The sequence below is a fragment of the Mus caroli genome, chromosome 3, assembly GCF_900094665.2.
Source record: "Mus caroli chromosome 3, CAROLI_EIJ_v1.1, whole genome shotgun sequence".
Lineage (NCBI taxonomy): Eukaryota > Metazoa > Chordata > Mammalia > Rodentia > Muridae > Mus > Mus caroli.
This window is the reverse complement of record NC_034572.1, coordinates 116,543,341-116,558,040: the sequence shown is the minus strand read 5'-3', so window position 1 is coordinate 116,558,040 and position 14,700 is coordinate 116,543,341. Positions and strand designations below refer to the sequence as shown.

Below are 14,700 nucleotides of genomic sequence, written 5' to 3'. Positions count from 1 at the left end.
GTTGCATCTTTGTGAGTTCCAGACCAGCCTGTGCTACACAGAGAACCCTGGTTTAAAAAAAAAAAAAAAAAAAAAAAAAAAAAAAAAAAAAAAAAAAAAAAGAAAAATAGTGTGTAGTCAGCCATTGGGGATTCAGAGTTTCTAAGCACCTAACCTTACCGAGGTCTTTAAGAGAACTACACTGAACTCTCTCACACTAATCGCCACCTTGGGTCTCTACAGAGCCTTTTCACTGTGACAAGCCCTTTCCCTGCACACTACAGGCAGCGCTGGATGGTTCTGTTGTGCAACTCTAGACATTGATAATAGAATTTCCTAAATATGCATAGGTCTTCTAAGCTAATCACACACTAATGGAAAGCTTTGTAAGTACTATTAACACTTAAATTTAAAGGCATAGGTGGTGGTGCACACCTTCAATCCCAGCACTGGAAAGGCAGAGGCAGGTGAATCTCTGTGAGTTCAAAGCCAGCTATGTCTACCTTGTAAATTCTAGGCTAGCCAGATCTGTACTGTGGGCCCTGTCTCAAAAACAAACAGAAACCTAAACAAAACAACAAAATGCCCTGAAATTGATACAAAAATTTATGAAATTGGAAAACAAATGATCTCATGTAGATTTCAAATGCACCTTCATTTAGAAAATATTTTCAGTTACAGTTTTCTTAATTTATTAATAAGGAATTTTTCAAACATTCCTCAAGATAACAGGCCAGACTACAGTGCTTTATGTTATAGGTAATACATGGCTTATAGTAAATAATAACATAGATTTTACGAACTATCATTTGTAGATGAAGCCCTTCACAAGTGCAGAAAGGTATCTCTTTGAATCAGTAAGGCCACCCTAAGTAAATACGCTTTATCTGTCTCTCTCCCACAGTTTATCCATTCTATTAAGACCCCATTTGCCTGGCAGTCATGAGGAAGTGAGTTTAGATCTTTGGTCGTACTACAATTGTTTGTAAGTGGATTAAATTCCTGGATCCGACTGCAGTTCTATATCGCTATAAATGACAGCTGTAGGAAAGTATGCCTAGCCATTTTATTTTCAATGGATGAGCTAATGCCTCAAAGACAACCTTCTCAGTCATGAGGGTTTGAGTGTGTATCGTTTACCAGGCCCTGAGATGGAAAAACACCCTTAGGACCCCATGCTGGTGTTACACTAAATGGCAGGGGACACCTGAACTTGTGCATAGGACCCATGAGCATAGAAGCAGGCAGCACACTCTGCTGAGAGTTTTAAGCAATGGGGGTGACCACTCCTTGGAATTTCAGCTCCCACACAGTTCTGAAACTTTTGCTTGTGTGACATCGTAAACTTAAGGAAGGGGAAGGAAACCTCGGGGATTCAGCTTGTCTTTTGTTGTTGTGTATGCAAAGGATGTTGTCTTGATGTATTCCTGACACGTTGATGGATATGATGCTGTGGTTGGTACCATCAGAGAGGCTCTAATGAAGTGTGGGGAGAAACGAGCACATATGTACTCATAAAGCAACGACAAAGCAAACAGTACAGTATTTTAAGATTTTCCTCACGTAGCTACAATGGATAGGAATAACCTCAAGGCCACAGAGGTAATAGCAAACTTATCCAGCAAACATTATTTGAACAGTTATTCATGTTCTTACTTTGACTTCTTTATTACACGTATAGAACTTTTTGTTTATTAATGGTGATCTCGCTGTTGTAGCTCAGGCTGGCCTTCTACTTGTAACCTTATGCCCCTGTCTGCTGAGTGCCACTACTCACAGCTGGAAGTTCCTTTTATTCATTGCTAGGAACGGAACATGGTCTCACATAGGCTAAGCTCCTTAGCTTTATCCATAACCCTGTATAACGTCTGTGTGTGTGTGTGTGTGTGTGTGTGTGTGTGTGTGTGTGTGTGTGTGTATGCATGGGTGAATTGTACATGTACTTGTATGTGTGAGTATACAGTTTTTGGGTAGTTCAAACTGGTCTTGATCTGAGGTTGACCTTGAATCCTTGATCCTTGGTCCCCACTTCCATCCTGCTGGGATTGCAGTTGTGCACTGTTACATCTGCCTAATCACTTAACTTTAATCATGGTATGCTCGCTGTGTAACTACTGGCTTGCAGAATTTCTGGGACTGCTTTGGTCTGGCCTGTGAAACAGTACATGTCCTGTCACATCACTTTGTTTCTTATGCAATGCTTCTGAGCTTAAACATCCAGATGTTCTGTCACTCAAAGCCACTGTGGAGTGGGAAGGTGGAAGTTTAGGATTTGAAACAATACAGATTGGGATGTAATGAATGAATTGACTGATGAAGTATTTTCCTTTTTGTTTCTTATTTCAGTGTTCTTGTGGCATAAATTTACAAGCAGCGCTGGATTCTATCAGCAGATAATTTCTTTGTATGCCCTAACATTGAGGACTGATAAGTTTTCGTAGCTGTGGGTGCACATTTTCCTCTGATGGCAGCTTGTAGTGAGTTGCTAAAGAGGAGTAATCATTTCTTGTGAGTCCAGTGAACCTAGAGTAAAAGGCAAAAGCTTTCTTTCTGCAAATACCTCCCCTATGCCTTCCTTACCATGGACCTCAGCATGGGTTTTCTAGATCAGCCTTTCTCATCCTTGGCTGTGATTCTATATTTAGCACAAGTTTTGCTCTTCTCTTAGCAAGATTGTGTAGAGAAAGTAGCTATCTGAGTTAGCACATGCTTGGTTGAAAATAACAGAAAGTAGCTAGGTAAATGATAAAGGAAATTTAGTGGTTTACATATCTGAAAAAGTCAGAGGTGGCCTAGGAGGCCTTGTGATATGGCCTCTACATAAAACCAGGGCGTAACCCCGGCACTGATTCTCTTGGCTTTGCCCTGTTCTACTGTCATTCTCCCGTGGACTGTTGTGTTCCAGTACATGCTCCTCAAAGCTTAATTATCATAGCTCATTTGTCACATCATCTATGGCTTCTGTCTTAGTCGTTAAAGATAAATATTTGTTTGCCTAACGGTCAGTTTTCCTCTTTATGTACTTAACAAAACTTTTCAGTGGCAAAGAGATTCTGAGCATTCTACAGAAATACATTCCTGATTCTGAAAGCACTTGGAGATCTTGATGAATTATACCTACAAGTTCAGAGTTTGAGAAGGCTGGCACACGAATAGTGCCATTGGTTGGAAGCTAGTGTGGGCTACAAAGAGTCTGAAAATAAAATCCAAATAAAAGAAGAAAGTAGAAGAATTTTATCTCTCTTGATCTCTGGGAAAGCTCTTTAGTATTACAAATAGAAAATAATGATCTTTTGTCTTGAGTTTTTGGTTGTTTGTTTTGAGACAAAATATCAGTTTGTAACACAGGCTAATATATGGAACTCACTCTATAACTTAAGCTGTCCAGGAACTCACAAATGTTCTGCATCCACTTCTAGCTTCTGGAACTTTGGGCAAGAATACACACTCTCAGCTAAAAATAGCATTCATACAATTTTTTCTATAATTACAATATAAGGTACATAAAAATTAAAACCAAAAGAAATTACAAACATAAATAAATAGATAGATGATTGATAGATAGATCGATGGATCGATTGATAAACAGATAAAAGAATCATGATTCAGTGCTTTGGAGATACAATGGAAGTGTTAGTAATCATACATCAATCTGAGTGCTGGGATTCACAGAAATGGCCTTTGAGCTGGTTGGGAAAGATCTCCACTCCATTTTCCTTCCTGCCCCCTTTATCCAGGTTGCTTGGCACTAGTTACAGAGAGAATGGTATTTATCCAAGACTAGACAGTGAACTGGAGAGAACATGTACTTCAGTAATAGGCAAAACCCAAACTAATGCACACAAATGTGAGGATAAACGCAAAGCTTATTAATGTAAGTGTGAAGCAGTTCTGTTTGAAAAGCCGGTAACTGGAAAGCCTAAACAGTACTAAGAATATCACAGCCAGCTCATTAATTCTTTCTATATGCCTGATAGCATGATGAATAGCTTATATGAAATATTTTACTTACTTAAATACCATTTAATACCAACTCTTTGCAGTAGTTATTCTCGTTATTATTAGCTGAACATCAACGAGGAGGACATGGAGGTTTAGACAAAATAAGCAACCTATGTGATCATGTAGTGCCAAAATGATGAGCTCAGATGTCCCCCAAGGATGACTGACTGAAGCACAAGCCAATGACTTACTGCAATACTGGGGGAGGAGACAAATCATAGAACTTAGCCAAGTGTATGAAATTGCTTTCTTTTGGATTCTCATGAAGGAAAATGTTGTCTTGCAGATGTTGACGGCATGGACCTGGGCAAAAAAGTTAGCATCCCCAGAGACATCATGATAGAAGAATTGTCCCATTTCAGTAATCGTGGGGCCAGGCTGTTTAAGATGCGTCAAAGAAGATCTGACAAATACACCTTTGAAAATTTCCAGTATGAATCTAGAGCACAAATAAATGTAGGTACAGCCCGACCGTGAGTACATACACGAATGGACAGCATTCCTAAGTTGAAACGTGTTACCAGGCTCCCAAACGAGTTGTTCAGCATACCTTTTTTTCAGTTTAATTCTATTAGACCCTTTTAGTCAGGATGATGGATGGATAGCTTAGGTGCCTAAATAAAGGAAATATTATGTATGACATGAAAAGGCTTTTCTTCTCAATAGGACATTGTGAGCCGTAGATTTGGCACTGGGGGTGTGGACTGTTCTGCTAGGATGGGAGTGAGAAGGGAGAAGTGGTACCAAATGTTTCCACATCTTATCACCTACAGTTAAATGTTTGTGGTGGAAATACTCCCAAAGAACACAGAGGTCCACAAAGCAAGGCTAAGGGTTGTGTTTGCTGGATAGGCTTTGTAAATGCTGAGAACAGGAATCTCTGTCAGTCTCATCTCAAAGTATTTCTTCCATATGGTAATGGCCAAGCCAGCTCGCACCTAACTCTTCAGGCCAATAAACATCAAAACCTTAACACTTTTGATTATATTTTATAGCTGGGTGTAGTGGTGCATTCTTGTAATCCCAGCACTCTGGAGGCAGAGGTAGAAGGATCACTCCCAACTTCCAGGCCATCCTGGGCAACACAGGGAGTTCAAAGCCAGCCAAGACTGCAGAGTGAGACCTTGTCTCAAACTAACAAACATTAGATTTTGACATCGGTTACCATCATATTCACTTAAACAGTCATTGAGAGAAACTGTGGAGAAGGAAGATAGTTAATAAAAGACAGATAACCAGTTAAGGTAAATGAGTTTGTTTATTTTTATTACTCATATAGTTCCTTGTTATACTAACTAACTAACAGTTAAATGAAAAATATGAAGATAGAGTGTTTCTATGTAGTCCTGGCTGGCCTGAAACTCTCTGTGTAGACCAAACTGATCTTGAACTCATAGAGATCTGCTTACCTCTTCTACCCAAGGACTGGGATTAAAGGCCTATGCCACCATACCAGGCTTAAATTAAGCTTTTGAAAGCCGGGGATTAAATGTGCTGATTGAGTCCTTGCCTGACTTGTTCAAACTCCAGAACTATAGTCAACCAAACAACAAGCATGACTTGATTCTAGTTTTAATTGTGAATTCAGTGAGACATGGAAAATCACACTCAATTACGATATTTTCATTTGTGAAGGATAAGTTTTTTGGTTTTTTTTTTTTTTTACCTGAAGTCATGGGTAAATAGATGATGTTATTTTAGCCTATTATTATCCATAATACCCTCTCCTCGGAAAATATCTGTGGCTAGTACAGTATGAACTGAAAATAATCCCTATTTACCCAATGGCCTATTACAAAATTACATTCATGAAGGAATAACAACAAAGACGACATTTTATGAAGTAATATGAAATAGGTGGATTAAGGAAAGCCTTGCAAAACCACCTGCAAGTTCAGACCTCTCAGTAAATGAATAATGCCTGCTTGCATGACTCCCACAGACACTGCAAACACTAACGGTATAACTACCGCTCTGAAAAAGGAAGTGGCTCTCAACCTGCCAAGTGCTGCAACCCTTTAATACAGTTCCTCAGGTTGTAGTGACCCCCCCAACCATAAAATTATTTTGTTGCTACTTTATAATTATAATTTTGCTACTGTTACAAATCATAGTGTAAATATCTGATATTCGGTATTAGTCTTAGGTGACCCTTGTGAAAGATTCATTTGACCCCAAAGGTGTCACAGCCCACAGGTCAAGAATCACCGGCATGTGGGATTAGAACTGTCCTCATGAACATAGCATATTCTCTCATAATCTTACATATTTGTTTCCAGTTATAATAAACATATGAAGATATGACTTGAGATTGTTTACTATTCCAAGAAAATTGGACACGAAATGATTAGTAGAATCCCAAACAACTAAATCAAACAATATAATGATGCTAAATAACTCAGAGCAGTATATACCAATAAAGATTGTAAAGGCAGGGATTGCTTGGTCTTTTAATGTTGTGTGCCCTTTTCATCTCTAGACAAAAAAAAATGCATTTATTTGCCTTTGGATTTCCAACATAGTGCCTACCACATAATAGGCCCTTGCTAAATATTTCCCAAAGGTATAAATTAATTGACAGGAATCATAATTCTTTTTTTTAAAAATCCCTGTCATGTTAACGATGTTCCAAATTGCAATGACTGAGTTGTCACACTTGACAAAGTGACTGTGGCTTATATATGCTATCTTTCTCATATTTGTCAGGCATATTTTAGCACTAAAATCATGTCACAAATAGGTTGTGCAACAGGTGACACCTTAGAGAGGATTTCAGGCCCCATATTTTACAGTTAAAAAAAAAAAACTAAGAAAGACAAAGTAATTTGTAAATTAAGCAATCATGTCATTGATAGGAAGTTAGGCCCAGTTTCCTCTCAGTGCATAATGAGCTGGCCTAATTATTGATCAATTGTTCTAGAAAATACTTTTACCTTTCCACATCTACTGAGCTACAGACACAATTACTTATCTGTATGGTTCCTGTTTTATTACATTGTTTAGTATCTCATATAGATGATAACACGGGTCACATCCCCATTTCAATATCTCAACTGTTAAGTAGCATGGTTTATTTTCTTTGGTTGGCTGGGGTTTTTGTTTTGTTTTGTGTTGAGACAGTCTCACGCTTGCCAGACTGTCCCTCAGCTGACTATGCAGTCATGGTTGGCCTTGAACTCCTTGAACTCCTGATTCTCCTGTGTATCCTGAGTATAGGCACATCCTAAAATAAAAATACAAACACAGCTTTGAGCTTAATCTACTTCTAAGGGGCACTAGCAAATTCAAGTTTCATGTACTTGGTATGAAATAAATAATATTCAGAACAAATGGATGAATTCTTCAAAAGAATGGTTGCCTGCTACATGGCCTAGTTTTAAAGTCCTGGTTGATAAGGTTGTTTATGTCCTAAATTAAAGGCAAAACAAAATAAAGAAATAAAGAAGGAAAAGAAGAAATTAGTGAAGTAAACTTTCAAGATAAAGTAAAAATGTAAAAGGAATTAATGATAATTATAATCCTCTTTATAAATCACTGTTAATGGATATTGGGCTGTTTGCAGTCTCTAAAACTTCTAGGAGAAAGTGTACAATAAAAGACAATTTTCCCAGGGAAACACACACCAACTGGTTACCTAATACCAAATGGCCAGCCCTGAAAACACATAGACAAGCAAGATTATACAGAGTGAGCAGCAGCAGTTAAGCGCACTGACTGCTCTTCTAGAGGTTCTGAGTTCAATTCCCAGCAACCACATGGTGGTTCACAACCATCTGTAATAGGATCCAATGCCCTCTTCTGGTGTGTCTGAAGACAGCTACAGTGTACTTACAAAAAAATAGATAAATAAATCTTTTTAAAAAAATACAGACTAAGCAGATTGTATTTAGGTATTGAAGAATATATATATATATACATGTGCATATATATATACACATGTGTATGTATATATATATATATACACATGTGCATATATATATGCACACACATATGATATATGTAGCAACAGTTAATGAAAAAAGAAGGCATGAGTTTGAAGGAGAGAAATAGGGATATATGGGAGGGCTTGAAGGGAGGAGAGAGAAGGGGGAAATGACATAATCTCAAAAAATAAAAGAAATAATTTAAAAACTGAAAGACTAAAAGAAAGCACATATTTGCAAATGTACCAAAATATTTTGTTTCCTTACAAAACAGTTCTGTTTGTCACGATTTTAGAATGCCACATTCCATTTTTCTCCAAAATACATTTGTTATTGTATCAAAATAAAAACATCTGATTTTTAAGAAAACAATTCTTAAATAAGACTAAACAATGTATATTGGAAGTCTTAATATATTTATTATGTTTTGTTTAAAAAATCATTTTCTTTATATTTGGTAAAAAGTTTACAACAAATCTTTTTTGTTGTTATTTCTACAGAAACCATGCAATTGCATATTTGTTTTGAACTTGTATGTTTTGAGCCTAGAAGACACTGCTTTCATTTTATGGTCAACCTCAGTAAATTAACAACCACGTTTTCGCTTGTCTTTTCCACCTTTCTGATGGGAAACAGAGATGGTTTCTGGTGGGAACACTATAATTTAAGGCTTAGGCCACAATCACTCATCACCTGGACATCACAGGGCTTTGTTTGTACACTAAACAATGATAATAGAAGGCTTGCGGCCTTCCTGCTAATGACTAACCAAAGAGTGGATGTTCCAGTTCATCTAAGCCACAGGAGATGTCCTGTTTCCTAAAATGAATGTGGGTAGGATTCCCTGTCCTCATAGGTGAAATTCATATTATAGACATCTAGACACATAACAAATGGGGATGCTTTATACATTATGCTTTGACCCTTCCACATTAACTCAACAGCCATTTAATGTATACTTGAAGCTGGTAAAATATAAATATAGTAAATTCAGTAAAATACTTGAGATAGATGATAAATTCAAAATGTAAAACATTAAATTATGTATGTATGCAAAATGCTTTACATTTAGTAATTATTAAAAATGGCCTTTAAGACTTTTTTTGGTTTTTTTTTTTTTTTTTGTTTTTTCAAGACAGGGTTTCTCTGTATAGCCCTGGCTGTCCTGGAACTCACTTTGTAGACCAGGCTGGCCTCGAACTCAGAAATCCACCTGCCTCTGCCTCCCAAGTGCTGGGATTAAAGGCGTGCTCCACCACTGCCCGGCTAAGACTTTTTTGAAGCAGAGTTTTACTCTGTGATCCTGGCTGGCCTGGAACTTACTGTGTAGACCAGACTGGCTTCAAAATCAAAGAGATCTGTCTGTGTCTGCCTCATGAGTGCTGGCATTAAAGATGTGCACCACTATACCTAGCTAAAATAGTCTTCATGTATAACTTATAGGAAAAAAAAATTTGCCTAACTAAATTTAACTTGTGCTATAAATGTGATAACAAAATTCTGTTTAACATGAACAAATAAGAGAGGCCATAAAAGAATGTTGCAGATGCAGTTGGAGTGTTGAGATTGTACAGATGTGGTGGCATTTCTGCTATGATACACTAGGAAGAAGAAGGAAATTGAAGTTAGACATGGAGGATTTAGGATTTGGTTTGATAGTGAACAGAGGGGGCTCTCTGGAAGTAGATGAAGCAGCAGTCTTAAAGTGATGAGCAGTAAAGAACAGGAATATGTGAGATCAGATCTTGGAAATGTACTGGTACAAGTAAGAGGCAAGTCCAAGATCTTAATGGCCGGACATGAGTTTGAACAGTATTCAACATGAGGTAAGGAAGAATTTCTAAAGGTTAGAGTCATGTCAGACAGACACATTGTGTTCCAACTGACTACAAGAGAAGTGAGTGATGGGAAATGAACGGAAGGCAAATGTCTATATGACAAAAATGAGGAAGGTTGGTGACTCAGCAGTCAAGAGCACTTGCTGCTCTTGCAGATGACCTAAGTTTAGTTCCCAGCATCCACGTGGCAGCTCACAACTGCCTGTAACTCCAGCTCTAGAGAATGCAAACCCCTCTCCTGTCCTCTGTAGACAAACACACTCACATGCACAGACCCATACACGGGTACACATGCATGTAATTAAAAATAAAATAAGGGGCTTTTAATAAGATTTATTTATTTTATGTGTATGAGTACACTGCAGCTGTCAGACACACCAGAAGAGGGCATCGGATCCCATTACAGATGGTTGTGAGCCACCATGTAGTTAATGGGAATTGAACTTCAGAAGAGTACTCAGTGCTCTTAACCTCTGAGCCATCTCTCCAGTCCATGAAATAAGTTTTGAAAGAGAAATAAGCAAGAAAGATATGCACATTGAAGACTAAAGTGGTAAAGAAAAATGAGGTTTAAGAAGGTTATGGCAAAAAGAAATTAGCTGGATTTGATGATTTATTCACTAAAAATTCAGCAAATACTCATAGAATAATTACATTATATAAAGCTTTGTAAAAACAAGCATTCAATTAGATTCAAAGCAAACATGTGTACACATGAAGATAGCCATGTGTGGGAGAGGCATTCAGTGCTGTTTGTGGCCTAAGGGCTTCCTAGAGCTTGGGGAACTGGTCCTCAGGAAGACTTCCGGGTCAAATTCAACTCTAAACCTCTAAGTCTTGTGTTTGAAGTGTGTGGCGGGTCACCTCACTCAGTATAATAGTTTGTAATTCCATTAGTTACCTTCAAAACTCATGATTTCATTTTCCTTTATAACTAAATAATATTTTACCGTGTGGGTGCACATTGATCAACTGAGTGGAGGAGAAACTGCAGAGTGGGAATCTTTGCCAGCTATACAGCTGAGATAGGATTAAGACCCAGAATATACCAAGACTCAAAACAGAGTCAAGAAAACGAATGACCTGGGTTATTATTATTATTATTTTAAAAATGGGTTATCGTTCTGAACAGAGAGTTCTCAAAAGAGCAAATCAAAATAGCTAAGATAGAGCTATAAAAGTGTTCAACATTCTTAGAAATCAGAGAAATGAAAATTAAAAATACTTTGAGATTTCGTCTCAACCCAGTCAAAATGGCTAAGATCAAGCAAACCACTGATAGCACATGCTGATGAGGATGTGGGGGAGGGGCTGTAGAAGTTAAACCCTGGTTCTTCCTCTCAGCCCCATGCTCCCAGGAATAAGACTCAGACTCAAAATATATTGACACCTTGAATACCTTGGCCATATAGCTAGGCTCTTCTCTGACTAGATATGACTTAAAATACCCTATTTATTCTAGCCTACATTCTGCCATGTGGCTGGTTACCTGTGCTCAGGTACCATACATCTGCCTTGTCACATCTTTTCAGTGACTCTCCCACCTTCTCTCTCCAGAATGCTTCCTCATCCTGATGTCCCACCTCTACTTACTGCCTAAGCAATAGGCTATAGGCTTTTTAATTGACAGACAATGCACCCATACAATACACGAGATAGTCTCTCTACAAGGGAACACTTACTCATTGTTAGTGGGATTGAGAATCCATGCAGTCACTATGAACATCATTATGAAGAATTCACACCAAGCTAAAAATAGGACTACCAGATGACCCAGCTGTACCACCCCTTGTCATGTGCCCAAAGGACTGACTCAACGAATACTTTCTTAGCTATGTTCCTTTCTGATCTATTCACAATAGCTAGACAACTGGAAACAAACTGAAAGTTTTTAAAGGTGTTATTCTGTTGCCATAGAGGCAATCCTAAATTATAAGACTACAACAAATTCACTTACACCTTAAAGGAGAAGTATCTCTTTTCAGAATTTTATTTTCTTTAAAAAACACACACACACATTCTTTAAGTTTATGTAGCTAAATACATGTCGCTTTTCTGTTTATAGGCATGGTAGGAACGACAGCTGTTCAAATATTCTAATGAATCTAAAACTTAAGTGTAAATAAAATACAACACTAATATAATAAAACTATGAGCCAAAGAGGGCCACACAACCTTCATTAAAACATTACAGGGTATTAGTTACCTTCTAGAACTGTACAGTAAGACCCACGGCTGAAGATACCATATGCTGGAGTCGTATAAAACATGGGGGGATCCAGCTAGTTAGTCAACTGGAAGCTTCATCCCTACTGTTTGCCTTTCATAAAGCTGAAAGCTGCTATGTAAGCTAACGGAGGAGAAAAGCCAACATAGGTCACAGCCAGCAGGGCTTTTCATTGGATTAAGACTTGTTTCAAGAGATAGAACCTATATATGATAGTGTCAACAGAGCCCAAAACCTGTGGCTACAAAGGTCATGGGCTCTAGGGGAAATTTTACTACTGTAATCTGCTAAAAGACATAGCATAAAAGTGATTCCTAATGAGTTGCTGCTATAGCCATCAGTGCACTCCTCAGGCCTCATGGGAGAAGCCTCTTCTTGCTGTGGACAGCAATTACCATAGAGATTCTAATATGAAGAGATTAAAAGACTTCAGAATGTTCAGCCCTACAAGAGACATCTATATCACAACCCTCTTATCAAGGTTCAGGAACCATTGCTGACAAGATGTTGGAAAGATTCTCACAGCCAGAGGCAGTGGAGGCCTTAAGGAAACAGTGTTTGTCAGACACAGCAGGGCAGATACACATATGAACTCCCAGTACTTGTGATAGCAATATACAAGCCCCGAGAAAGCTCAAGCCAGACAAAACCCCAGCATGGAAGAGGGGAGGTGGACATGAAGTCCCAACCCTAGCTTGAGCTCCTGGTATTTGAATGCTGCAGAGAGAGGATAAATCAGTTTAGTTCAGTAGTGTGACACCTAGTCAACTACACTCCAGGGCAGTCCCCACACCCAGGAGTTGTTGGCCAACACATACTGGACTCAGTGAGGGGGCGGGGGGAGGAGCATGAGGTCTAATGAAGTTGGAAAGGATCTAGGAGGAGTTAGGGGAGAGAGATAAATATAAGCAAAACACATTGTATAAAATTCTCAAAAAAATTAATAAAAGACATTATTTTTTAAAGAATCTCTAAATCAAATGGTTGGTCAATATGCTTTGTTTTATTATATTGGTAAATATTTTTAAATTAACCATAATTCTTATGGTGATGTTATGGATAGAAATCAAATAAATTGAGGGGAAGTTCTACAGTGCCGTGCACACAGTATTTCTCAATTAATGTTGTTGTTGTTGCTGCTGCTGTTGAGTGGAATATAGACTGACATACACGAAAGTTCTCACTGAATGGCTCATACTGTATTACCGTGTAAATCCCTGAGGTCCCGGGTGACATGGTCACACTATGTTTGCTTTCTCTTTATACATATGGGAGCTAGCATTGTCATTACTGTGCCTAATAGTTTAAATTTACTTTTAAACAAATGCAGCACAATATCGCCATGCAGAATGGGAGAGTTGATGGAAGCAACCTGGAAGGTGGCTCACAGCAAGGCCCCTCAACTCCGCCCAACACCCCCGATCCACGAAGCCCCCCAAATCCAGAGACCATCGCACCAGGTAACTAACCGCCTTCGAATGCAACAGTAAAATTTCTATGAATTTAAAAATACTACTCCTTTAAAGTTTCATTAAATGGTATTTTGTTCATAAGTTTAGAATAATTGTAACATTTAAGTTTAAAATAATCCTTTAAAATATTTACAATAGGTATATGTTGTTTCAGATGGTCCATGCTATTCCTTTTAACTGTTTTTATTTATTTATCTGGTGTGTGTGTGTGTATGTGTGTGTGTCTTTTGCTGAGTGCATGTGTAGGTCAGAAGACAGTTTTCAGTAGTCAATTTTTCGATTGGTTTCTGTTCTCTGAAAGGACTTTATCTGAAGTCTATAAAGTATATATTTGGTCAGGTGTGGGTGGCTTATCACTTTAATCTTGGCACTCTGGAAGATAAGGTGAGAGGTTTATGAGACCCATGCCAGTCTGGGCTGTCTAGACATTGTATCAGAATAAACAAACAGTATCAATAACAACAAGACACACAAACAAAAGAACATAGTTCTTGAGTTTGTGTTCTAAGCAAATCCTATTAAATTAATATGTATTATTTAGAAACACGATTACATGATGAGAGATAATATCTTTGTAAAAAAATCCTATTAACTAATTACTAACTTTTCAAAATAACCTACAAGCTTCTTGTCTTCAAAAATTCAAATACTGCCTTAAAAGTCATATGCAAACTAAGTATTTAAAAGTTCACAAAATTTAAATTTAAATTTCTCTAAAATGAACACACACTTTAGGAAAAGCAACTGTAGGGTTTTCCTCAGAGTGGCAATAGACTATTTTTGAATATGGGTGAGCGCACACACTAACATTTCAATTTTTAAAAATTGATTATCAGTCATTGCTGAGCTTAGAAAGATTAGGACATTCTGATGGATCACACTGAGAGAGCTATAGACAGACATCTTAAAATAACACCAGAGAACACGGAAGAACAATTAAAACACACAGCATCCTGAAAGAAATATTACAATGATGATCCTTCTGCAGTTTCAAGTGAAAGTTATGGCCAAAAGCAAGCTTTCAGATCACAACAGGCTAAATCCATCACTGTAGTCGGTCCACCTCTCCTTTTCACTTTACTACTGTGCTGTAAAAAATTAATTTCTTTGCTTTGACTCTTCTAAATCTCTAAAATAAGTTATTACAAATCTAGTGTGAGAATTAAGAGTGGAGAGTATGGTCTTTAAGATGGAGTGAATACTTGGTTCATTTTTTAAAAATTATTTAATTTTACATTTTTCTTTTTTTTTTTTTTTTT

General features: G+C 37.7%; 1 protein-coding gene across 2 annotated transcripts in view; it reads left to right on the top strand.

Annotated features, from left to right (window-relative positions):
• Myoz2 (myozenin 2) overlaps nt 1-14,700 on the top strand; it is a 28,711-nt gene that overhangs the window by 4,903 nt on the left and 9,108 nt on the right. For both annotated transcript variants that reach the window (XM_021158976.2, XM_029475624.1), the window contains 2 exons: nt 4,268-4,437; nt 13,300-13,429. In XM_021158976.2, coding sequence (XP_021014635.1) covers nt 4,268-4,437; nt 13,300-13,429 — 300 coding nt within the window. The remainder of the gene's footprint in view (nt 1-4,267; nt 4,438-13,299; nt 13,430-14,700) is intronic.